The 27,028-nt window shown below is 40.2% G+C and overlaps 1 protein-coding gene across 1 annotated transcript in view; it reads right to left on the bottom strand.

Annotated features, from left to right (window-relative positions):
* The window catches only part of STAG1 (STAG1 cohesin complex component), a 326,723-nt gene that overhangs the window by 4,424 nt on the left and 295,271 nt on the right, over positions 1 to 27,028 (bottom strand). Inside the window, exons 25-31 of the mRNA XM_060241966.1 lie at positions 20,404 to 20,543; positions 19,892 to 19,993; positions 18,708 to 18,856; positions 16,580 to 16,708; positions 4,313 to 4,518; positions 2,749 to 2,920; positions 1,097 to 1,207 (exon numbers count right to left, since the gene is read on the bottom strand). Coding sequence (XP_060097949.1) covers positions 1,097 to 1,207; positions 2,749 to 2,920; positions 4,313 to 4,518; positions 16,580 to 16,708; positions 18,708 to 18,856; positions 19,892 to 19,993; positions 20,404 to 20,543 — 1,009 coding nt within the window. The remainder of the gene's footprint in view (positions 1 to 1,096; positions 1,208 to 2,748; positions 2,921 to 4,312; positions 4,519 to 16,579; positions 16,709 to 18,707; positions 18,857 to 19,891; positions 19,994 to 20,403; positions 20,544 to 27,028) is intronic.

Genomic DNA, 27,028 nt, shown 5'->3' with positions numbered 1-27,028 from the left:
AGGCTGAGGGACTTGGGAATATTCAATCTGGAGAAGAGGAGTATGAGGGGGAACAAGATTGCTCTCTTTAAGTATTTGAAAACTTGTCACTTAGAGCAGAGCCGAGAGCTGTTCCTGTTGGCAGCAGAGGATAGGAATCACAATAATGGGTTTAAATTAAGGGCAGGAAGGTACCAGCTGGACATCAGGAAAATCTTTTTTACAGTAAGTGTTGCTCAACAGTGGAATCAGCTACCTAGGGAGGTGGTGAGCTCCCCATAACTGGCAGTCTTTAAGCACTGGCTGGACAAACACTTGTCAGATGCTGTAGGCTGATCCTGCATTGAGCAGGGGGTTGGACTAGATGGCCTGTATGATCCCTTCCAATTCTGTGGTTCTATGAGTTGTAGGAACTATATCACACAAGTCTTGTCTGACCTACAATGGCTCCCAATTTGCTTCTAGGCCCAATTTAAAATGCTGGTAGTGACCCTTAACGCACTATATGGCTTGGGCCCAGCATAGTGTAAGGACTTATTCCCATAAGAACCCAATTCAATCTCTACTGTCATCTTCAGAAGCACTGCTTCAGATGCTCCCCCCCTCCACCTAATGCTAGATGGATGGCACCCAAAAGAGGACTTTTCCAGTTCTGGCACCAAAATTATGGTATTCCCTTCCCAGAGAATTCAACTGTTCCCTTCTATCATTCTTTTCTACCAGTGAATGTAGGCTTTTTTGGTTTATCATTACCTCATTGATTCTCACTGACCCTCTTTCTCATTTATGTGCACATGTTTGTTTTCATTCTGTATAAATCTATGTTTTTACTTGCAGTAATGTTTTTACTGTTTGCCTTCTTAAAGACACCAAGTTGGGTGGAAAGGTGGCCTAAAAAACAAACTAAAAATGTCTCAGATGTATTCAATATATTTCACATGAGCCCTGATCCATGTCACAGCTTAGTTATTTTCTGTAGTTTGCTTTTTGGAGTCATTAAAAAACAAGAAAACCCTATACAATGGCTGCTATATACAAGCAAACAACTTTCACTCAAAAGCTACAGAATTATCATTCAACCATTTTATCCTTAATTTGCATCATTCCCAAAACTTACACTGCGTGCCTTACACCACTTCTTCCTTTCATGTAGTTCATTCCCGTTCTGTCCTTTCGACTTAAATCTTCTAGTTTTTGTTGGCCCAACCAAGATATCTGCATCTGAGGGCTTAAAAGATTGAATATATCAGTCATAGGATGCATATACATATTTTTTTACTTTATTGCAAGAAGACTGTTATGCCAGTTACACATTTTTTTTATTTGTACAGTGTCTAGTAATTTTAGATTATTTATACCTATTTTCCATTGTTATTAACTTATACTTTTAGTAGCATTTTTGTGTAGATACTGAGTAAGAAATTCTTATTAAACTAATATTAATAATTTAATAAGAATGTGCTAATTAAAACATTGTTTACAACAGAGTGTAGGAATAAGACGAATACACTCTAAAACAGGGGTATCGAACATGCAGCCTGGGGGCCAAATCAGGCCCCCGAGCAACTGGCTCTTGTCTGTGTCTTCCTCCCTCTCTCTTGCTTCCTTCTGCGTCTCAGATCGCTTTACAAGGCTTGCTCAATCACACAGGAGCTACAGAGCAAATCCTCAATTTTCTCCATTGTTTGAGGCTCCTTCCCCTCCTGGTCCCCTGGGGAGGGAGGGAAAAGAGCCAAAACTTCCTTTGCCCAGTTCCCTGAATCCCATGAGAAATACAAAGAAAGCACCTTCATGACCAACAAGTGCTAATGTTTTAAGCATATTTTAAGAGTTTTTTTTTAAAAAAATCTTTAATTATGTTTGTCCATGTCCTTTAAAAAATTTATATCTCTGCTAGCTAATTTTAAATAGGTACTAGGTACACACATGGCCCAGCCTGACATAGTCCCATTTATGTTAGATCCGGCCCTCATAACAAATGAGTTCAACACTCTGCTCTAAAATGTAAAGTGAGACCCTGTACTAGGATAAAACTAACATGTCCTGCCAAAAGGCTTACAATTTAATAATGCCTTTAAATGTTTCTAGAGTTCATATTGATAGGATTTCCCAATAAAAAGGAGTTGGGGTCAGTAAACACTGTATCAATTGAAGAGAAGAAGGTAGCACTGTCTGTAACTTCCCTAAAACTATAACACTTCTGTTTATTTTGAGCACTATTTGGTGTCTAGGAAAATGCAGTACTCTTCAGTTAACACTGGGATTATTGGTGCTCCAAAACCCCCCCAGTCTTCTGGATACCCTTGGTAATATCTTTTAGCATGCAAGTCATCTTCAAATGCCTGTATTAACCTGTTAAATGGTTAAACTTTTTAAAAAAGATGATGTTGGATTTATTTCCCACCATCCACTCTGAATCTCAGAGTGGCTCACAATCTCCTTTATCTTTCTCCCCCACAACAGACACCTTGTGAGGCGGGTGGCTGAAAGGACTCTCACAGCACCTGCCCTTTCAAGGACAACCTCTGCCAGAGCTATAGCTGACCCAAGGCCATTCCAGCAGTGCAAGTGGAGGACTGGGGAATCAAACCTGGTTCTCCCAGATAAGAGTCTGCACACTTAACCACTACGCCAAACTGGCTCTCTCTTTTCTTTTTAAGCAAGTTTTGAACACAGAATCAACTCTAGTCCTGCCATAATGGTTACTTTTTAAAAGAACATTCATTTTGGCAATTTTCATTGCTGCTTAAGCTTGTCACTATTACTTACTTGTGTAAGAAATCTTGTTCAGCTCCAGGTTCTGACTCATGTTCTTGAATTTGCTCCCCAATTTGTCGAGTATTCTCTCTTAGCACTGTTGATGTGAGCTGTGGCGTCTGTAGAGCACCTGGAGTCTGAATGCTGTCATTCCTATTCAGCCAGGAGCCCTCAAGATTCTCATCTATATCAAGATAATTGCACAGGATGATAAACTTTGCTAATTAACAAAGGCATAGCATGATTAACCTACATAAATCAAAGCGAAAGTATTTGGAACAGATAAACATTTAGAACAATCTACTTTTGTCACTGAATGGAATAAGTTTGGCTATCTAGCACTTTATTTCTAGTTTGACTTCCAGTATACATTACAATCTTAACTTACTTTTGTATGTAAATAAATTATAAATTACTTGAGCAACATTTATTAATAATGTAGCTTTTTGGAGTCCACATTTGATTTGCTAAGGCTTTCAACCTGTGTTTTTGTAACCCGTGGTCAAATGCAGAGACCTCTTCTACATGTTCCAGGCTTTTGAAAACTTTATGCAATCAACAAGCTTTTATGGATCACAAGTAAGTATGTGTGTCTGTCATGACCAAATCACATGCCAGAGTGAGATGGGGAGTAGTTTTGATATTTAAATAACATGGAAGTAAGATTGCAAGGCCTACTTACAGGAAGGGGATAGGTCCTAACTTGGAGAAAAAGCTGTGAAATTTAATGTGAACCCAATTAAACCCCATTCTAAGCCTGTAGGATTGTTCTCTCATTTAGAAAGCAGATTTTTTTACTGCAATACCCTAAATGTACTTCCCTATTTCAGGTGTCCATCTCAACTTTAATGAGGACAAAATCAAAGCAGACTATCCAGTTACCAGCAATAACTCCTTTCTGGTCAAGTAATAAAAAGAAAAAGAAGGAAATCAGTTGGTGTGAGCTCCCCAAATGCTTGTAAGGTCTGCAACAGAGGAAAAAAACCTGGATGTTCCCATGCTGATTTAGGAGGAATAATGGATCAGATATTACTGGCTTTTTCACTATTAAAAGGGAGAGAACACCCTTTTTGAGCCCTGAAGAGGTTCTGTCAAGGACTATAGAACTTACATGGAGGAGAAGATAGGCAAGATAGGGCTACAACAAGGAGGTGATTGGGTGACCCTTCTTCCCCTGGAACCTGATAGTATACAGCCCATTAATTTACAGACCATAGTACTATGTTCTTTGCTTAAACAGATTTTTAAAGCCCTCCATATGCTAATAAATATTGATAATGCAGAATTAAAGTCTTTTAAGTGCAATAAGTGGAACATTTGTTGCTGCAATAGATGAGAAGCCATGTAACTCAAGATTTATTCCTCAAGATATTTAGTTTAAGTATGCAAAAAAAGAGAAACTAGTCTTCTACAAGGAGATTCAGAGCCATTTTTACCCAAGGAATCTCTGGCATTTAACTTTGCCAACAGGCATTGGATAAGATGTTGTACTCATTGTTTAACATCACAGAAATATTACTTGTCTTTTGCAAGCCTGTCCCACTGTATGGAGTGCATTCTTCAAAGCAATACTCACCCTCGACCCTTTTCTTGTGAAGTGGAGGCCGGCCTTTCTTATTTCTTACAGAAGAAGCTTTGCTGCTGCTGCTTCCACTATTCACAGACATCCTATCATCCTCACCACCTGTAACTAGTGAGTTTCTGTAGGAAATCAATGGAAGCCACACATCTTCCCTCCTTTCCATCATATGTTCTGTTAGGAACTTCTCCAAGTAAGTATGTCTGAAGGATAGGAAGAAGTGGGGAGGGGAGACAAGCAGAGATCATGAAAAAGGTTAACTCTTTACAGTCACAATATAACTTCAGTTCTACATCAGATAACTTGCATCCACCACCTGAAAGCTACTCCTTCATAGATAGATTTGCCTTGATGTTTGATTTGGCGGGCTCCCAGCTGAGTTGAGCAAAGCGATATTTCATCTCTGTGCAATATACCCTGTGGCCTATCATGTATATGCACTTCATTTTTGTCTACATGAATGCAAATGAAGTTGCCATCAGTTCATCAAGATCAGTAGTGTCTACTCAGACTGACAGCAGCTCTCCAGGGTTTCAGACAGAGATATTTCACATCACCTGCTACCTCATCGTTTTAACTGGAGATTCCCGGGATTGAAACTGGAACCTCCTGCATGCTGAACAGATGGTCTACCACTGAGCCACAGTCCCTCCTCCTCATTTTTAAAAGGATGAAATCAGATCAGCATCAGTAATTGGAACAGAAAACTACTTTTACGAATAGAACTGAAGAGAATCTGGCTAGCTAAGTTTAGAAAAAGGATTGAGAGAACATATAAACTAGATTCAATAAATACTTTAAGGGGCACAACCACATCAGTGGTGTACTGATTTTTATAGATGAAGCAGCTGTTCTAACCAGTAAAGAGTACAAACTGTTAATTACATTTTGAAAGAGCATAAGAGAATTAGAAGTGTGAAATTCTGAGAGTCTCCTTGGAGTCCTTTTGGAAGCAAAAAACTCCACAAGTTTCCAGAAACAGTGAATACATTTAAGAACATTTTTAGACTACAGGAGTGGCTTCACTCCTCATCTGCCAACTTTCACTGTTTCTAAACCCTGCAAAATACTAAGAGTAACAAGAAGAATGAAGAACTCCTCTGCTGCCCAGGGTATTACTCTAGGCTAGTGATTCCTGAACTCTTTTGGGCCACCACCCGCATGGTTCCATAAACTCATCCCCAGTGCCCCTACCCTATAAAAACATTATTTGGAACAGCAGTTTGCATAACCAACTAAGGAAGATAATTATCAACAAAATTCAAAAAATAACAATTAACTGCACATTTATTCAAAATCCAATTAAAGCTTTTTAGTTTAATTTATTCAACAAAACTGATGACATCCATCCAGTGAAACCACCTTTTAGAAGTCTGACAGTCATGTAACAAGAATCGTAGATACTACATTTAATAACTATCTCATGGTTCAGTAAGTTTTTTAATGTGAATGGACAGGCTTTATGAAGTGACACCAGTTTCCCATAGTCTGGTTTAAAGTCACATAGGAGTTTTAAATCACCAAATTGAGTAATCTGGAGTCAGTTTCTTTGCTTGGAAAGAAGCTAAATTACCACAGTAGAACCATATTCTACTGAACAGGCTGTTGGAAATGCAACAAGGAGCTTCTTAACCACTGTCCATAGTGCAGGATAGCGATCAGAGATTTCCTTCTGTATGATTTGGTATGATTTCTTAAACTTTGGCTTTAGCTCAATATCACTGAGCTAATATGACACTGTGTAGTTCAATTAGTGTAGCTCAATTAGTTCTTCCTCAGCAACCCCAACTTCTTCAGTATCTGAAAATGGATTCATCAACCAATCTGGAATTTCTATTAAAGGAAATCCTCAAATCACTAACATTCTAAAATCACTAATCACTAATCATGTAGCACTTCCAAATGGTCACAAAAAACCCTGCATCTCATATTCCATCATTCTATTCCAGTTTACAGAGGCTCAGAAATTAGTATAGATCATCAGGGGTGTCAAACTCATTTGTTATGAGGGCTGGATCTGACATAAATGAGACCTTGCTGGGCTGGGCCATGTGTGTCATAACATGTAATACCAGGTAGCAGAGATATAAACTTTATAAAGCACAGCAACACAAAGATTTTTTTTTAAAAAAACTTAAAACATGCTTAAAACATTAACACTTGTTGGTCTTAAAGGTGCTTTCTTTGTATCTCTCCTGTGCAATCCAGGCTCTCTCAGTTGTACAGCACAATTATTGAGCCAAGACTTCCTTCTATTGGTTGAGGCTCCTCCCCATTCTGGTCCCCTGGGGAAGGAAGGAAAGAGCCAGAGCTTCCTTTGCAGAAAGCTATCCCTCCCCCACTTCCTCCCCAAAGGAGAAGCCTCAGCCAATGAGGAAAATAGAGGTTTGCTCTGTAGCTCCTGTCCAATTGAGCAAGCTTGGCAAAGCAAGCTGTGATGCAGAAAGAAGCAAGAGAGAGAGAGAGAGAGAGAGAAGGAAGCAGATGGCAGAAATTGCTCGGGGGCCTGATTCAGCCCCCGAGCCGCAGGCTTGACATTCCTGGTCTATACTGAGTTTGAATAGAGCTATCTTTGAAATTAACACAAAGTCAACAAATTTGGCCTTAATAAGAGTGACCTCATTTCCCTGTAAATTTGTTTAATTGAACTATGCAAGTAATTCTGATAAATAAGCAATGTCATGCCTGATCTCTGAGTTTAGCACTGAGCAAACTCCATAACAGTGTCAAAAAGGTCATAAAAGTGTCAAAAAGGTCATAAAATCACCTCATACAATTGTCTTTTGAAAGCCAACAAACTTCAGTATGAGGCAGCAAACATTCTAAATCTTTAACATTCTCAACACAGTGTTCCTGGAATAGCCTACTGGCTTGCAGGCTCTGAATAGCAAGTACCAGAAAGTTCACCAAGGCAGAGTTTTGAATATCAAGTACCAGAAAGTCCACCAAGGCAGTGTTGTTCAGTCCAAGGTTGGGGTCCAGAAGTTAGGCAGAGGCAGTTGCTTAGAATCTATCATACTTGTTATGTCCATGCCTTACAGCTTCTCTTGGCTGGTTTTTATATCCCCTTGCCTAAGGGTCATGCTTGCTGCCAGCTGCTCAAAGGCTATACTGCAACTACTCATTTTTGTTATCAGCAAACAGCTGGCATCAGACCAGAAGGCATGCACTTTGCTGTCTTGTCTGTAGCTCTGTTCTTAGCCTCCGACTGCAGCACTCTAAGGGTGTCTGTGATACTGGTGGGCTGGAAATGGCCAACTGAGGCTCACCTGCTGAATCAGGGCTGGAGGGTGTAAGTGGCTCTGCACCAACTGTTGGCTATGAATCCTGAGAAACCTGCAGCTCATTTTCCTGTGGTCAGCTTCTGTTAACTCAAGGATGGCTACATGAGACTCCTCTTCTCCAAGTATGTTATTAAGTGGAATTTCCTTGTCTTTGAAGAAGTACTCAACAGTATGAAATATGAACTACCTTTTATACCATCTGCTCTTAGTTGCCTTGCAAATAACAACATTTAAGCCAAACCATCTTTTATAAAATGTACATAACCAAGAAACAAAGATTCATTGTCTGGCATATTGACTCATCCAGCTGCACTGCAAATTCTTTTGTCCTCAGTATGTTGCACAATGTATCTTCTACTCTTTCAGCAATTTCATTTATGCATCTTTGGACTGGATTGTTGCTGAAAGGCATTGTCTTAATTATATCGGGTGGTGACTACTGCAAAATAGTACTCAGAACTAACTGTTGGTAAAATTAGTTCTTAATTGTATGTGGCTTTCCAGACTTAGCAATCAACAGTGAAACGTTGTATGATGCACGCAAACCATTAGTGTTGTGTTGTGAAACACTGCAGAACATGCTTGACAGTATTGGCTGTTTTTGAAATTTGTCACACAAAAAAAGTTCTTATCTGCCTTGTCAGGATGTGCCTTCTGCAAATGTTCAATCAATCTGGAAGGCTTCATTGCCTTATTAGAGAAGGATTTTTTCATGTATTAGTCACATTGGCAGCGGTTAATTTATTAACTTCAAATATTCAAAAAACATTGTCTACATTTCTTCCTTGATTTTTCTGCTTCTGCCAGTTCTATTCCAACACAATATAATTTACTGCCTTCTTTTAATACTTTTATTTTTTTCTTTCTCTTTGGGATTTGTGAACACCTCTCCCTGGCTGGGGTGGAGTTTGGTGGACTCAAGGCTCTGAGGCATCCATCCTTCTGTTCACACTGAGCAGAGGAGCTTAGCTACTGGGCTCCTTGGCTGAGGGCCCACACTCTCCCTCTTTCAGATTTGTGAACACCTTTTCCTAGCTGGGGTGGTGTCTGGTGGACTCAGGACTCTGAACCACCTGTCTCTCTGCTCACAGTCAGTGGGTGAGAGCAGAGGGGCCTCTGCCAAGGATCCACTCTCCCACCTAATTGTCAACAACACTCCATTTGTGCCATGAGGGTGAGAGGAGAAGCCATGGGTGCTTGTTGTGGAGGGAAGAGGTCCCTGTGGGACAAGCCCATCCTGCCAGCCCACCGGTGCCCAGCTGTAGTGGGGAGTGACAGCAGGGTCTCAGAGGCAGAGCCTCTTTTCCGAAATGTGTTCTTGGGGAAAGACTCAGAGACAGAATAGTTATTAATGCTGCCAAAACCACAGCAGTTGCTAAAACTGTTATCAGAGGAGGAATCTGAGAATGGTGAATTAGAGGGTGATGGTGGAGAAATATCCAGTTCTTTTGCATCTCAACTCCTTGGGGCTGCTCCTGCCTTGTGTCCACCCCTATGTGTATGCATTAAGTGTTCACTATATAGGTTGTAATTGTTAACTTTTGTTCTACTTTATAAATGTATTGGCCAGAAAGGGGTCACAAATATACACTCGGTTCCTTCAGCCCGGATCTTGGCGAGGACCTTTGTTATAAGAGGGAAGGCATAAAAGAGGGCATTTGTCCACTGGAACCATACAGCATCCCATGAAAAGGTAGTCACTCCTGGCCTTGGAAAAAATGATATCGGATTTAGTACTGTGTTTGGTAGCAAACAGATCCACATAGGTGAAACCCCATTGGGTAAAGATAAGGAGTAGGTGTTCTATGGCAATGGATTACTCAGGATCTGAGCAACCCACCCTGGCTGAGGACCCATGTGATTTGTAAGCACAATATGAACAGCATGTAATGAAATCCCAAGCACAATTGCTGTTTCCGATATGGCCACAGCATCTCTGCAAAGGGAAAGGGATACCATGTTTCCTTGACGTTGATATAACGCATTGCAGTTGTGTTGTCTGTCTGTATTTGGATAATCTGTCCTCTGGCTAACTCTGAAAACAGTTGAGGGCATAATGAATGGCACATGATTCCAACCTCTTCTCTGAGGATAATCACTTGTCTTGAACTGAAAGGGAGTCACAATGGGTGCTCCAGCCATCAAAGGAAGTATCAGTAGTAGTAGTCATTTGTAGTGGCTGTTGACAGAAGGGGAACCCTACTAGGGGGATGTGAGTCTATCTGGGTGAGTGATGAAAAACTCACTCTGATTGTTTCCATGGAAACGAATGTATCTAGTGGAAGGAGGCTGGCAGAGGGGGAAAATCTCCTTAGTGTTTAATTCAGTTGAAGTTTGACTGGAGATTAGAGCTGAAAGCAGACTGTCAGCTCAGTTCCTGAAACAGAACTGGTTTTTTTATAGCTTGTTTGGAAGAGAGTTAATTTGTGAGAAGGGGCAAATCCAAAGCTCTTTCTGAGGGAAAACTCTCAGAGCTGTAACACACAGTGTCACAAGGCAGAGGGAAACTTTCAGGCTCTGCTGAGGAGTTCTGTCAGTGCCAAAGGACAGACTCCAGGTTCTAACATAGAACACAAACACAATGGGAGAGGGACAAAAAAGTTCTTGTGGCTGTGTGGAAATCCCAGAAGTCAGACAGGGATCCTAGCTGTGTGGGACTTAACACAAAGGGAATTGAGGTGCTGGTGTGAATAGCCCTCAAGGGTGTTAGTTCCTGGGTATTGCTCTACTGTCTGGAGTGCACCTGATTGCTAGAGGAAAGTGTCTGTGAGGGGATATATCTGTCACAAGATCAGTCAGTCCTCTGAGTGAGTGAGAGTGTGTGTGGAGATACATACATACATATATATATGTATGTATATGCTTTAGGCTTTTCACACATATATATATGTGAAAAGCCTAAAGATACTTTGTAAATCTTTCTCTAACTTATCCAAAGTGAAGGAAACATTGTTTTTTGGTTTTTATAGTGCAACTTCAGCTTGCCAACATCTACAGTGATCTAAATTATTTGAATTCCTGCTGCCAACAGTTTTAAAATATACACCCAACTGTTATTATTTCCTCCCTTCCTTGCCTTCTGTACTTAATAAACTGAATCTTTGGTTTTTGACTTTGAAATGCTATCGGTGCTTCATTATTTTCTGACAAGGTTTAATTCTGGTTTCCTGAGGTACTGGATAAAGGTGACAAAATTAAACGTTGTCCCTGTTTACCCACTGACGCTGACTGTCCCTCACAGGCGATCTCCTAGTGCAACCACCAAGCTATATAGTGTGATATATAGTGTGACTATAAAGTGTGATGCAGAAAATGTTTGATTGAGAATGCACAGTGGGGTCAAATTTCCTCAAAAAACGTTTCTGTAACAGGCACATTCTAAGGCACTCATGCAATACTGTGGCCATAGTGGATGCCATGAGCCCTAGTAATTTTTGGGAAAACAATGCTGATTGAAATTGCTGTTTAGTGGCTTGTCTAATTAAAGCCCTGAAGTTAGCTGCTCTATTTACAGGGAGAAAGGTCCTCACAAGTGTACAATCTAAGAGGGTACCAATAAATATGGCTTGTGGAACACTCCTTTGGCAACCAGGGTTTCTAATTCTGGACCTAATTCTACCATTAGATCACAGAAGGAGGAGGCATTAAAGGTGGCAACTCATAAACCTCTAAACAGTAACCAAACTGAACTATGGACAATATCCAAATGTCCAAGGTCATCTGTAGCCAATGGGCAGAGAACTGGGACAATGTGTTTGAAAAACTAGGTCCAGACCTTGCAGCTGAGGTACCTCGTCAGAAGGGGCCTTTTTGACCCAGAGCTGCCTCCTCTTTGGAGGACTGCTGTTGAAGTTGCCCCATAAATATAGATCTATGAGGTGTCCTGAGCCTCAGCAGAGGCTATGAAGGTAAAAATGACATTTGTTGAGGATACTGTGGGGGCTCTGAACTGATACTGCTGTGATGATTGATAATGTCCATAAGGGTGCTGTTTGTACTTATAAGGGCACCTTGGCCAATAAGGAATGCTGGGAGTTGCAGAAATGCCAAAATATCAGATGGCCTACTTATTCTTTTCGAACAGTATATTGTCAGTCTTTGATGAAAACAGACCCCTCAAATGGGAGGTCCTCAACCTTTTGTCATATCTCCACTAGAAGAACACTCCAGCAGGACCACGTGTGCCTGCAAAGTCTTATGGCTGAAGCCCTGGCCAAGGAATCTGCCACATGCTGTCCTGTATTAATTTACTGTTTTGACAGGCAGATGGCTTCTGACTGAAGAAGTTTGGCTAGATATTTCTTCTGTTTTGGCAGGAGATCAATGTTAGAGGCCACCTTTTCCCACAAAAATAACTGGTAGCCTCCCACTATGGCCCCATCATTAGCAATTCTCAAATTCAAAGCCGAGGAAGAGTAACCTTCCTACTGATTGTATCAGTTTTTTGGTCCTCCTTATTAGCAGGAGCTGAATGGGCACACAGACATTGCTTATTATATTTGTTGTAATTATTTTAATATTTAGTGTGTATTGTATTTTTTAATGTTTTAGAATGCTTTATGTTTTACAAATTGTTGTTACCCACTCTGAACTGGTTTTGGGGAGAGTGGGTTATAAATCTAACAAAATAAATAGAGGTTCTCAATCCACTTGGAAGTGGCAGGGATGCTGGCACACTTTCCCCAGATGGCTGTAGAAATGTCCCAAACCCCTTCCAATGTGGGGAAGCTGATGGTACTTGGCAAGTCAGACCACAGCTTGCCGTAGGTTTTGGAGCAGGTCACTTGAATGTCCAAGGACTTAGCCATTTGCATCATCTACGCAGCATAAGACCATGGTACCTACTGCAGTGGTTCCAGTGGAATATCTGGATCTGAAGTAGCACATGGCTGAAACCCATGTCTACTTCCTCTTTGGACAAAGATGGAACCAGGGATGATGAATGCAAAGAAGGTATCTCTGGTGGAGGCAGGTCCTCTTGCTCAGGCACCAGTACTGTTGGAACTGCAGCAGTTGAAATGAGGGAAGGGATTGAATGGAAAAACAAATGGTGGTTCAAGCACGAACTGGGCCGGTTTGGTCACACTATGGCTGAACCAAAAAACGAACTGCCTTTTATCCTTGGTAGTTCATTTTTACAGGATTTCTTCCCCCAGACAGTCTGGCGCCAATTCAATGAATTCCTAGACAATGCTGGGGGTGAACTTCTGGAAGCCCTAGAAACACCCATAGCAGTTGTCCACAGCTTGACTGGCAGCTCTGGAAGCCAATCACAGAGCTCCCATTCTGCTCTATGGGAGCAGACACCCTGACTCAACTGCTTTCACTTTGCAGCACAAAGAGAGAAGAGTTAGTTGTCATGAGAGAGCTAAAACGGAGCTTTCCTGGGGGCACCTGTTTGGGTGCTGTAACTTGAACATTACAGATCCAATCTTCACCAAACCTGGAGGGCACTGAAGATTCTCAGTGAGTTTGGTGTCTCTAATTTGTGCCGGTCCTGTTCTACACCTTCTGAACCAAATGAACCATGAACCAACATGAACCACTGATACGGGCAATCAAATGAACCACAAACCATTTTTCCAGTTTGTGCCCATGCCTAGTTGAAACCAAGAAGATAGGTCTGGAGGAAGAAGGCCTTGGAACCAAATGGTGTTTTTCTAGGCACTTGATCTTTGGGCATTTTTCAGTGGTGGCTTGAATGTAAATCCAGAGCAATCTGCAGACATGGAATGGTGTCTAGATGGAACTGACCTCGGCCTGATGAAACTGATTACAACAAAGATGAACTGTTTCTGTTGGAAGACCTCAGCAACCAAAGTAACATAACGAATTGTCTTAATGTATATTGTGGACTGTTACCTTTTCAGTACTTTAAGTATATTTTTGTTGCCAAGGTATCTTGCCTCACTGAACTTCTTTAACCACCCAAATTCATTAAAGAAAACCTTGCCTCAGGCAAAAATGGCCCCTGGCAAAACAACCACATTAAAACATAATGTTTCAGAAAAGCATTTTTATAAAGGGAACAAGAGTGTGTACTATATCACTGCATATTATGTATTATGCTTGCTTTATATATAGTATCCTGCTCTAGCTGCATGGTTTTCTACGTTTGTAATACTATTTTCTGCATCGTTGAACATAGCATATCTAATACCTTTCAGTTTGTTTTAATTTTTTTGTCATCCTAGTCCTATTACACTGTTTATTAGATGTCTCATCCTTTTAATTACATTGACTTAAACTGTGTAATCTGCCTTGAGTCTCAGCTAGAAAAGTAGACTATAAATGTAAATAAAAAATTAAGTAATTTATACAGTAATCATAAAGTTACTAAGCACTTATGAAAGCTTAAAAATATGGAAATTGATGCAAATAGTGAATCATCTAAATTGATACCACAAAAGGCAGGACAGTTAGAAGACAAATTTAACTACCTCAGGACATGAATGAAATCAAGCGCACACAAGACTAAAAAACACTTGTTTCCCCTTAGTTAGGGGTGCCAAGCATACAGCCTACTGTCTGTATCTGGCTCCTGCAGAGGTCTTATCTGGCCTGCCAAGCAACTGGCTGTCTGCTACTTCCTACTTCCTCTTTCCTGCATCACAACTCTTTTTGCAGTCTCTCCTATTTCCTGCATTGTGGAGGAGAGAAAGAAAGCCTTCTCTTGATCAAGAACAAAAGAACATAAGAGAAGCCATGTTGGATCAGGCCACTCTGTGTCACACACTGGCCAAAAAAATTACACACACACACACACACACACACACACACACTGTGGCTAATAGCCACTGATGGACCTCTGCTCCATATTTTTATCTAACCTCCTCTTGAATTTGGCTATGCTTGTAGCTGCCACCACCTCCTGTGGCAGTGAATTCCACATCTTAATCACCCTTTGGGTGAAGAAGTACTTAGTTTTATCCGTTTTAACCCGACTGCTCAGCAATTTCATCGAATGCCCACGAGTTCTTGTATTGTGAGAAAGGGAGAAAAGGACTTCTTTCTCTGCTTTCTCCATCCCAAGTATAATCTTGTAAACCTCTATCATGTCACCCCACAGTCGACGTTTCTCCAAGCTAAAGAGCCCCAAGCATTTTAACCTTTCTTCATAGGGAGTGTTCCAACCCTTTAATCATTCTAGTTGCCCTTTTCTGCACTTTTTCCAATGCTATAATATCCTTTTTGAGGTGCGGTGACCAAAATTGTACACAGTATTACAAATGAGACCGCACCATCGATTTATACAGGGGCATTATGATACTGGCTAATTTGTTTTCACTTCCCTTCCTAATAATTCCCAGCATGGCATTGGCCTTTTTTATTGCAATCGCACAGTGTCTTGACATTTTCAGTGAATTATCTACCACAACCCCCAGGTTCTCTCTCTTGGTCAGTCTCTGCCAGTTCACACCCCATCAACTTGTATTTGTAGCTGGGATTTTTGGCCCCAATGTGCATTACTTTGCACTTGGCCACATTGAACCTCATCTGCCACGTTGACGCCCACTCACCCAGCCTCAACAAATCCCTTTGGAGTGCCTTACAATCCTTTCTGGTTCTCACTACCCTGAGCAATTTAGTGTCATCTACAAACATGGCCACTTCACTGCTTACTCCCAACTCCAAATTGTTTATGAACAAGTTAAAGAGATTGGCTGAGGGCTCCTCCTCCTCTAGGGAGAGAAAAAGCCAGAGAAAGAAATGGTGTTCTATGGCATCAGACCAACAATGTTTTATTCTAGGTATAAGCATTGTGTGCCCGCACACTTCTTCAGGGGGCAGGGGGAAGAGCCAGAAATAACAAGCCAGAGAGAGACCCCCCCTTTCCGTTTCATATAGATGGTGGGGGGGGGGGGGGAAGAAGCCTAACAGCATAGCTTGCATTCTTTATTAGTGGAATGGAACAAGAATCCAGCAGCACCGTAACGATTAAAAAAAATTGTGGCAGGGCATGAGCTTTCATGAGTCACTGCTCACTTCTTTAGATACAGCTAGATTAGAATGTAAGTCCATCTGTCCTGCCTTGGAGAGTGAAGTGATTTCAGATGCCAAATGACAATAGCAGGCATCGGTAATGAGTGAAGAAATCTAGGTTGCAGTCCAGCACAGGAGGATGCATTGCCTTGAACTTCATTATCAGTTGCAATTCAGCAGTCTCTCTTTCTAATATATTACTCCCTTTGAAATTTGTTTTTAAGAGAACTGCTACTCTTATGTCCTGGAAGGTTAAAATGTTCCCCCACTGGGTTTTGAATGTTGTGGTTTCTAATAGAAGTAGAAAAGAGCAAGGGTCTAGTAGCACCTAACAAAATTTGTGGCAGGGTATGTTCTTTTGTGAGGCTTTCCTTACTTCTTCAGACTTATGTCCATTTATTCTTTGCATCCTCCTGAACTGAATCCTCCTGTACCAAATTAAGACCTAGGTTTCCAGTCTTATTACCAATGCTGTTATCTTCATGCCTACCACCCCTCCACATATCACAGCTAATCCAATCAAGCCTGCTACTGCCATTTAGCATCTGAAATCATCTTTATAAAGTTCATATTTCTGGTACCTTGTGTTACAATTTATGGCACACATTGCTCAGCCCAACAGTGACATTTATTCTGCCCTCATAACAAATGAGTTTGACGCCCCTGCCTTAAGTAGTCAAAGCTTAAGAGTTCATGTTCCTCTGCTGTCACACAAGAGGCAGACTGGAGATCCAAGACATTAACCTGTTCTCTAGAGTAAAAACATGTCATTGAAGGGTTACACCTGCCTACTCTGTGTAGAGATAGACACACCATTCAATTCACTGCCTGGGGATAGGGTGAGACATGGCACTAAGAAAGCACTGATTTCTGCATTCCCCCAACAAATATTACATTCCCCCCATGACTCCAAAATCATTTATGGAAATTGTTATTAAATGAACGTTCAAACAATATACAACACAGACTACATATAAGCGCAAAAAGTATTACTTACACTGTCTTTTTGTCCTGCCGCAGAAGTTTAGAAGAAAATTCACTAAGCACTTCCAAGAAAGCAAGGTTAGGCGGTGGATATTCTTGACCTTTTTGATTCTGATATTTAAAGGCAAATTCTATGCCATCCCTGTAATACAATGCAAAAGCCCATAAGCATTTACAGAGCAAGAAAACTCTTATTCTCATATGAATTATCTTTTTATTAGCCATGCTTTTCAATTGAACTCCACAATTATCTTTTCTAGCTCACACATTTCTAATGCTCCTCAAAGCTTGTTAGGTTTAAACACTTCAGCGGAAAAGAATGAATGCATTACACATAATGCATTTTTATATTTCATTTCATTTCATTTATTTCATTTATATCCCGCCCTCCCCCACCACGGCAGGCTCAGGGCGGCTAACAACATTCTACAATCATACAATAACAAGTAAAACCTTAAAATTACAATATAGAGCAATAAAACATTAAAATATTAAGTTAAAACCAATCCAGTAATACAGTTGTGATGCGGTATAGATCTTTAGACCGCATTGGCGGACCCTTGGTTACCGTTTTTCCTAGCAGTCCGAGTATGCTAATTTAAAAAGGGTGGTCTTGCAGGCCCTGCGGAACTGTTCAAGGTTCCGCAGGGCCCGCACCTCCTCTGGGAGTCGGTTCCACAGGGTAGGGGCCGCGATCGAAAAGGCCCGTGCTCTGGTACTCTGATATTTAATTTCCTTCGGCCCAGGGACAGTCATTAGGTTTTTCCCGGTTGACCTCAGTGCTCTCTGGGGTTCGTATGGGGAAAGACGGTCCCTCAGGTAGACAGGTCCTCGGCCATATAAGGCTTTAAAGGTAACGACCAACACTTTGTACTGGACCCGGTATATAATCGGCAGCCAGTGCAGTTCACGTAGCCCCGGCTGTATATGTTCCCGTTTTGGGAGTCCCAACAACAGCCTGGCCGCCGCGTTCTGCACTAGCTGCAATCTCCGGGTCCGGCACAGAGGTAGCCCCAAGTAGAGGGCATTACAGTAGTCTAGTCTTGAGGTGACCGTTGCGTGGATCACTGTTGCGAGGTCCCGGCGCTCAAGGAAAGGGGCCAGCTGCCTTGCCCGCTTCAGAAACAAAGTCATTTGGACTATCACACACATAAAGAGAAAATGCATTATTTATGAGTCCTCTCTTCCTAAGATGCTTGAAGCAAATTACAATATAAAAAATGTGACCTCCCTTTTAGTAACTTATGACTAGAGATGGGCACAAAACAGGAAAATGGAGGTTCACTTTGGTTTGTGGGGCTGCACGAACCATAAACTTTCATGAGTCTTCCTGGTCACTGAACCGTTTTGTTACTGGATGAACTTGCACCTTGAACTTCACTTGCATGCTGCAGGTCATGCAAAAACCATTTAAAGGGAAGGGAAGCCTTGGCTAGGACTCTGCTGGGCAGCCTGGTTCAAACTGGACCACCCAACAGAGTCATTTCAGTGATCACTTGGAAGTGAGAGGGAGCAAAAGGGATAATTGAAATAGGCTTGCATCTATTTCAGCCTAACAACTGATGGGTGCACCAGCCCCACCATTAGACAAAAATGGATGCAAGCCATTTCAGCAATCCCTCTTGCTCCCCTCCCTACCATGAGCTCCACACACCTCTGAAAAACCATGTGAATCTTGTGAATAGGGATGGGCACTAACCTCGGTTTGTGAACCATGACCTGGTGATTTTTGTGACAAATTTAAGGTCACAGGAAGGTTTGTGCCTATCCCTACTTATGACTAATTATTATACTGTTTTCAGTGTACATTTGATTTTAAATGCAAGAATTTTAATCGTTAACTGTTTTTATCATGCTACTATGTGATCTGTAAGCCACCCTTATCCCATCTAGCAGGGAGGGCGGGGGTATAAAATAAATATTTATTAGTCAGACAAGCATTCCAAAGAACCAATTTTAAACCATTCAATTGATATAAAAAAGCATAATTATTTATTCCCTAACAACCTTACCACTAGGAAAAGCAGCATATTTCATAAGCAGAATCATGAATTTCAATTCTTCCACAACAAGCTGAAATAATTTCCCATTAAAAAGCCACATACATAAACAAATACCCCTTTACAGTATCTTCCACTCACTTGTGCAATGTAGCCACAGCTTCTCTTGTCTTGATTTGATCAAGGCCAAAAGTGAGAGCAAACCTTCGGGCCAACTCCTTAATACCGCTGACATGTGCAGATGTTCTGTCCAAGCTGGGACCTTGCTCTTGAACAAGCTCATTAAACAGCTAAAGCAAGAATTTAATTGTTAAAACCAACATAGGTGGTGCCTAATGGAAGTTCTGGATGTTTCCACTTATGCCACGTAATCAATATCTGGACTTAAATGAATTTGCCGTACATTATGAACCAATTACAACAATCTAATAAGAGCTTATTATTTCAAATACAACAGTAAAGAAAACCCATCAACCACATCACTCTGAGCTAAAGAAAAAAAATCATTTTTGCTAGTCTTTCTCTGATGTAACATTGGACATCATTTTCAGGCCCTTCTTTGTGCCCTCCACATTCTGAAGTAATTCATAAGCAGTAAGGCAGATGGCCATGAAAGGACAGGGCCTTTTCAATGATTCCCATCCACCCCCGCCCTAGACTATGGAACATCCTTCCACTCTTTGGATGGTACTATCTTTGGATGTTTTACAGCACCAGATCATAGCTGTTTTTATTTCAGCTGGTATTTCTACATTTGTGACTTTCCCTCTTGTGTTTCTGCTTTTCATGGTAGAATGGTTTTAACTGGTTGATGTCTGTTTTCAATTACTGGTACTTAAATGGTTTTTAGTTATCTTAGTTGGTTTGATCTCTATTGTTTTAACTGAATTTACATTGTTCTGAACCACACCACATATTTGTGGTGGAAAGGTGGCATACTGAAATTATAAACCAAATCACACAGCAGAGTCACTTATATTCAGTCCTTTCAGACCCTAACATTTCCCCAATCCAGGGATTAATCTGTACTTAAACGTACCACAAAAATAGATGGTTTGGTGTGGGCAGTTTTTATGCCCCAAGTTCATAGATTAGTTTTTAGAGATTCATCGCAAAATAGAAACAAACTGCATGTATCAGTTGCTTGATCAGTGAAGTAGTCCCAAAAGGACACCTTGTTTTGACCTCCACATACTTTCCTGTCCCTTAGAAATAAGAGAAATATCGTGGTGGCTCACCAGCAATGAAGACAGGCTTATTGTGAGAACAAAGAGCAGCAGCTGACCGTAACAAAAAATGCATGTAAGGTATAATTTCAATCTTACCTGCTGCAAACTGAGGATGAGGGTTTTTGCACACTGAATTTTATCAATTTGTCTTGTTTTACTCAATGTCTCCTTAATTATATCTCCGTAGTCATTGTAGTACTAAAAAATGAAAAATTAGTTGTAGCATTTAGCTTTTTATTATGGTATTCTTAGAAAACTGAACCTTATTTAGGATTCTGGTCATCTTCAAGAATCTATGTTCTTGCTCAACTGAAAATGCTCCATTTCAATAAAATAGTATTGACCTCAAATACAGCTGATCTTATCAGTTTATTTTAGAACAACAAAGCAGGATTTTCATGATGGAGCCCATTCTCTTTCTAACACAGAACTACTCTCACAGCCCTTCATCAGTTTTACAGATACAAAAACTGAAGGATTCAATACAACAATGTACCCAGAATCGCTCAATATGGCAGAATCATGCAGTGGAAAAAAGGCAGCCAACATTATTTTTTTCAAACATGCAATAATGACATTCAGGAAAAAGTGTTAAATCTATAACTTACCTTCATATAATGTTTGAAGATATCAGCTGCTGCATGCATATCTACAATGTCATAAATTATAAGCTTGCTAAAGGCTGCCAAAAGATTCCTTCTCTTGTGCAGAGCTTCAATTTTATTAGCTTCATCTTCTTCATCTCCCTCTAAACAAAAGGAAATAATAAAATATTTGCCTTTCAAGTTGACATCAAATGTATTCCCTCAACTGGCACTACCAAATGCATATAATACGAGTGGATAGCTAAGCTGTAGTCACAGGTGAAATTCAGTGACTACTTAAAAACTGGAAAAGCAACTTATGAGTACTGATCAGTTTAAATCTGATGTAAGTTAAACTCTCACTGCAATCATAAAATATATACAGGCTTGATTCAGATATTACAAACACATCACAATCTGTGAGGCAAATGGCCAGTAACTCCTAGATTTTTATTATTTATTTATTTATTTATAACATTTATGTTCTGCCTTTCCTCTTGGAATACTCTCTCCCTTCTTCTCCCCTGGCATTCACAGACCCCTAACTTAGAATTCCAATTACTAGGAAAGTAACAAAATCTCAATTTGCTAAGATGCCCCCAAACAAACTTAAAAACAAAGTGGAGTTAAATTGATTGTTGCTTATATTTATTTATAAATTCCCCCCTCCCCTGTGCAAAGGGCTCAGGGCGGTGGACAACAATTTCAACAGACAGTTACAGATTCAGTTAAAAACAATTAAAACAATAAATACAGAAACAGCTTCAGATGGTGCTGAGAATAAATCAAATTGTAACCTTACCCTGGGGTGGGTGGGTAGACAGGAAAGAGATAGGAGTGACAGGATAGATGGAAAACATTGCTGTCCCCAACCAAAAGCCTGGTGGAATATCTCTGCCTTACAAGCCCTGCAGAAAATCCCACAGGGCACAGATGTCATTTGGCAGAGAGTTCCATCAGGTCAGGGCCAGGGCCAAAAAAGCCCTGGCTTTGGTTGAGGACAGCCAGATGTTTTTTGGGCCAAAGACCCTAAGTAGGTTCTTCTCTCAGGAGTGTAATGCTCTTCAAGGGGTATATCAGGACAGGCAGTCCCATAAATATGTTGGTCTCAGACCATTTAGAGCCTTAAAGGTTAAAACCAAAACACTGAACCTGATCTGGTATTCAACCTGGAGCCAGTGGAATTGGCAAAGCACTGGCTGAATATGTGCTGTTCATGAGGTTCCAGTAAGGACCCGGCGCTGCTGCATTCTGGACCAGTTATAATTTCTGGGTCAGTCTCAAGGATAGCCCCACATAGAGTAAATTACAGTAGTCTAGTTTGGAGGTGACTGTTGCATGCATTATTACAACAGATTACAAAGTTCTCCAAGAGAAGGGACACAGTGATCATCAGAGATTTCAATTACCAGGATATCTGTTGGAAGTCCAACTCTACTAAAAATGAAAGGTCAAATAAATTCCTGACTTGTCTTGCTGACAACTTCCTTTCTCAGAAAGGGGAAAAGGAAACAAGGGGATTTGTTATTTTGAACTTGATTTTCACCAATAAAGAAGAATTGATGAGGTGGAAATAGTAGGCATCCTGGGCAGTAGTGACCAAATTCCATTTTGGAATTTAGTCTTAGGGAAGGGAAAAGCTGTATTCAGAAAGGCAAATTTAGAACTATGCTGGGTAAAATCCCATGATCACAAATATTTAAGGAGAAGGGGGTTCAAAAGGGGCGGGAATTTCCTAAAAGCGAAATATTGAAAGCACAGATGATTCCTATAAGAAGAAAAAATGGGAGAAGCCTAAAGAAGCTTAGGTGGCTCCATAAATAGCTTTCTAAATAACGGAGAAATAAAAAAGACTAATTTAGAAAATGGAAGGGCAGCCTTATAACCAAGGATGAATACATACAAATCAGCAGTGCTTGTAGAGAAAGAGTTAGGAAAGCTAAAGCTCAGTATGAACTTAGCCTAGACAAAGATGCTAAAAACAACAAAAAAAGCGTTCTTTTCTTATGTTCAGAGTAAGAAAAAGAGTAAGGACACGGCAGGCCCATTGCAAGGGCAGGAAAGTGAAATTGTAACATTTGATGAAGAGAGGGCAGAATTGCTCAATTCCTACTTTTCCTCAATCTTCTCTTCTGAGGGAAACAGTGCTCAACATGGCAAAAACAGAACATATAATGAGGGTATGGAGTTCCAACCTAGGATTAGCATAGGGGTAGTACATAAACACCTAGTTTCTTTAAATGAAACCAAGTCCTCAGGGCCAGATGAACTGCACCCAAGAGTATTAAAAGATCTTGCAGATGTAATTTCTAAGCCTCTGGCCATTATTTTTGAGAATTCTTGGAGAACAGGTGAGGTGCCTGAAGATTGGAGGCGGGCAAATGTTGCCCCCATCTTCAAGAAGGGGGAAAAGGAGAATCTGGATAACTACTGACCCGTCAGCTTGACGAATATACCTGGAAAAGTTTTAGAACAAATAATCTAACACTCAGTCCTGGAACATTTAGAAAGGATGGCTGTGATTACTAAGAGCCAGCGGGGGGGCGTGGCATGCTCAGCTGAGAGGAAGACATGTTTTGTTTGAGCTCCCGGTAGAATGCTAAAGGGAATTAAGTATTCCTTCTTCTGGTGATAAAAATAACAAAGCCTTGAAGACTTTAATATAAGCTGGTGATAGTTGTGAAGTGGGAGTCTGGAAGTTGGCTAGAGGCTAAAGTTAAAACTAATTGGTGCTGAGGGAAACGGCAATGGCGACCTCGGACTCAGAAGTTGAAAGTGAAGATAAGGTAATGAAACCGAAAGACTTTCAATTAGAAGTTAAGAAAGCAGTGGAAGCTGCCAAACATAGCATTATTAAAGCAGTAACAAAGATAGTGGATGAAAAAATAACTAATTTAGCTGAGGCCGTTGAAGCTATGGCAGAGACTGTGAATAGTGCATGGGAAATGGCGCAGCTAAATGAGAAGAAAATTAACTTGTTGCAAAAACAGTCCAGACAGTTGAAAAAGCAAAATAAATACTTTAAAGATAAACTGATGGACTTGGAAAATCGGGCCAGAAGGTCAAATTTGCGGTTGAAAAATATTCCAGAAACGGAGGACATGGATAATGTGATTAAATGGATGGCTGAAATGCTCCCAGACTTAGGAATTTCAAGGGAAGATTTGGACCGTATTCATCGAGTTGGGAAGCAGACAGCTGAGTGGAGGTGGCCGAGAGATGTGGTAATGTGCTTTGGAAAATATACATTAAAGGAGCAGGTGCTTAAAGGCATGAAGGCCTTGGATAGGCAAGATAAGTTACTGTATAATGATAAAAAAGTGTTGGTTTTTGAAGATTTATCACAGGAAACAATTAACAGGAAGAAAAAGTTAAGAGTGTTTACCAAGGTGCTGCAGGATAAAGGAATGAAATACAGCTGGAGAATGGCACCCTTTGCTCTGAAAATGGTGCATGAAGGAGTAGAGCTGTTTGCAGAAGATCATAAGCAGATGGAGGAGCTATTTAAACGTGTGGGACTGCAGCTGCCTAAGGATTACAAGCATTTCCCTGACTGGGACTCAGAAGGGGAAAATAGTTTGGAAGAGGAAATGGGGAACACTCAGAAACAGAAGAAGAAAAAAAAGGAGGAAAAAAAGACTTGGGACTTCAGGGAAAGGATTAAGACTAAGAAATGATTAAGGGAAGATGAATTAAGGAAGAAGGAAAGAAGATAGAAGGACCAGAATAGCTCAACATGAACAGTTTTTTGGGGTTTTTTTTAATTGTTGCTGTTGCTCTTTTTGAGTTTACAGTGTGGGAGAGATGTCTTTTTTCTCCCCCCCCCCCAATATGGATGTCAGTGGTAGCTGGATGTCTGATGTGTTTAGTGGTAGGATTGGGAAGAAGATGTGTAGATGGTGGCTGATTGGGATGATGTTGGTATGTTTGGATGATGTGATTGGGGTATGGATGGATGATTGGGATCTAAGGGGTGAATGGGTGGATTATGAATGGAGTAAGAAGGTGAGTGAATGCATATTGGGTAGAATTCTTTATACAAGAGGTATGCCACGAGCATTGGCATATTGCATTTTTCTTGGATGGGTAGAATTGGTAATGGAGGGTAGGTGGAGGGTAGATAAGCAACATCAGGTGGGGTTGGTTAAGGGTGGTTGGGGTTTAGAATTCCAGGCTGGTAGAGAACAGAAGAGATATGGGGAAGAGCTATGGTTAGGTATAATATGATAAAAAATGTTAATGTTATATGTACAACTCTTAATGTTAGAGGGCTAGGAAATCCAGTGAAACGGGCAAGAGTTGGGAGATATATTCAAGAGTTAAAAGCAGATGTGCTGTTCTTGCAGGAGGTATATAATGGGGGGGGGGGGGGGGAAAGAGAGATGAATTTCCCTGGATTTGGGAAAGGTAAGAAATTTATTGCTCCAGGCTCCTCAAAGAGCAGAGGGGTGGGAATAGTATTTAATTCTAAAATAGATTTTGTTGCAGATAAAGTAATGAGGTTTATTTTTGTACAGGGTCATTTGGAGGGAGAGCCGGTGGCTTTAGCTTCTTTGTACCTCCCTAATGTGCATCAGTTGAATGTATTGTATAGATTTTTGCAGAAGTTTGAAAAATTTTCACCCTATACTAAAATAATAGGGGGCGATTTTAATATTAACTTGCAGGGGAAAGGCAATGTTAAAAAAAGAAAGGCAGAGAAATTTAAAAGAGTGTGCGGGAAATTTGGTCTGCTAGAATTATGGATGGAAATGTTTCCTAATGATGATGTGTATTCTTTTTACTCTGCCGTGCATGGAACTTACTCAAGATTGGATGGAATCTTAGTCTCTCAAGAAATGAGGAATTGGGTAAAAGATATGGAGATTGGGATGATTAAGATTACTGATCATGCCCCTGTTTCAGCCTTTTTGCAAATAGGTCATTGTAATAGATCTTATAATTGGAAGTTTAATCCATGGTTAGTGGCAGATGAAGAAAAGTAAGTGTAATATTAAAAATGCAATGGAAAGATATTTTGAGGAGAATAGGAAATCAGATACTTCATTAACAATAATATGGGAAGCAATGAAAGCCACTATTAGAGGTGTGTGTATATAGAATTTGGTGAGATTGAAGAAAGGTAAAGATAGGAAAATTAAAGAAGTAGAAGAAGAAGTTAGAGTATTGGAGGAGAAATTTAGGAAATCTAAGAAAAAGGAGGATAAAGAACAAGTAGTTAGGAAAAGGGAAGAGTTGAATGTATTGGATGTTAATAGGACTACGTTAAAATTATGGTATAACAGACAGAAGTATTATGAGTTTGAAGGGAAAGGAGGAAGAATTTTAGCAAATAAAAGTAAGAATTTTCAGGTTAGGAAAAATATTAAGGCAATCAGGAACGATATAGGGTTTTTGGAAACTGAACCTAAAATGATACTGGAGAATTTTATAGAATTTTATAATAAATTGTATGCAAACAAAGGGATTAAAAAGGAAGATACAGAAAAATTCTGTGAGGGGTTGGAATTTTTAGAATTAAGTGAAGATAGTAGGAAAGAATTAGATAAGGATATAACGGAAGAAGTTAAGATGGCTATAGATTCTATGAATATGCAATCTGCACCTGGACTGGATGGTTTTAATGCGGTATTTTATAAGCATTTTAAGGATATATTGGTGCCTCATGTGACTGAATTGTTTCAAAGAATTTTGGATGGATCTCCTACACCGCCTACATGGTTGGAGTCGAGATTGGTGTTAATTCCGAAACCTGGGAAAGATCAGACTTTAAAGGATTCATATAGGCCAATTTCAATCACCAATATGGACTATCGAATATTTGCAAAGGTTATGGCAATGAGACTTAAAAAATGTATAGCACAATTGATAGGGAAAGAGCAATTTGGGTTTATGCCTCAAAAGTATTTAGTAGAGGCAGTTAGGAAGGTGATGGGTATGGTTTATTTAGCTAAACATGATTTGCCGCTTACGCTTTTGGCGTTGGATATTTATAAGGCCTTTGATTCTGTGGATTGGACATACATAAAGATTATATTTCAAAAGTATAGGATTGGGGAGAAATTTCAAAATATGATTGAGGCAATATATTCTAAATCTAAGGCGTTGATAGGAGTTGGTGGTTCAGTAGAGGGATATGTTCAGGTATTGAGTGGTACGAAGCAGGGATGCCCTTTATCCCCTATGTTATTTATTTTAGCATTGGAACCGTTAGTGAATAAATTAAAAAAGGATAAAAGAATTATAGGCTTTGAAGTTCCAGGGAAAGGGAAAATAGATGGGAATCTCTTAACAATGTATGCAGATGACATGATGGTGACAATTAAGGATGTGGAGCCCGCAGTGGCACCTTTAAAAAAGATACTACAGGAATTTGAGGAAGTGTCAGGGTTAAAAGTGAATTTTTCAAAATCTTCGATGATGTGTGTTAATGTAAAACCAGGGTTACAATTAGCAGCTTCAAAAATTTTGGGTATTCCCATAGCAAATAAAATGGTGAAATATTTAGGGGTTAATATTCCTAGGAATATTAAAAAAATATTTGAGTATAATTATAAAAGAATCTGGAGTGGAATTCAAGTTAAAATGAGAGAGTGGAGGAAGAGGAAGGAGTCAATTAGTACAAGGAATGCCATGGTTAAAATGTTTC

Source organism: Heteronotia binoei, chromosome 6 (genome assembly GCF_032191835.1).
Source record: "Heteronotia binoei isolate CCM8104 ecotype False Entrance Well chromosome 6, APGP_CSIRO_Hbin_v1, whole genome shotgun sequence".
NCBI classification, from domain to species: domain Eukaryota; kingdom Metazoa; phylum Chordata; class Lepidosauria; order Squamata; family Gekkonidae; genus Heteronotia; species Heteronotia binoei.
This window is presented reverse-complemented; position numbering and strand designations above follow the sequence as displayed.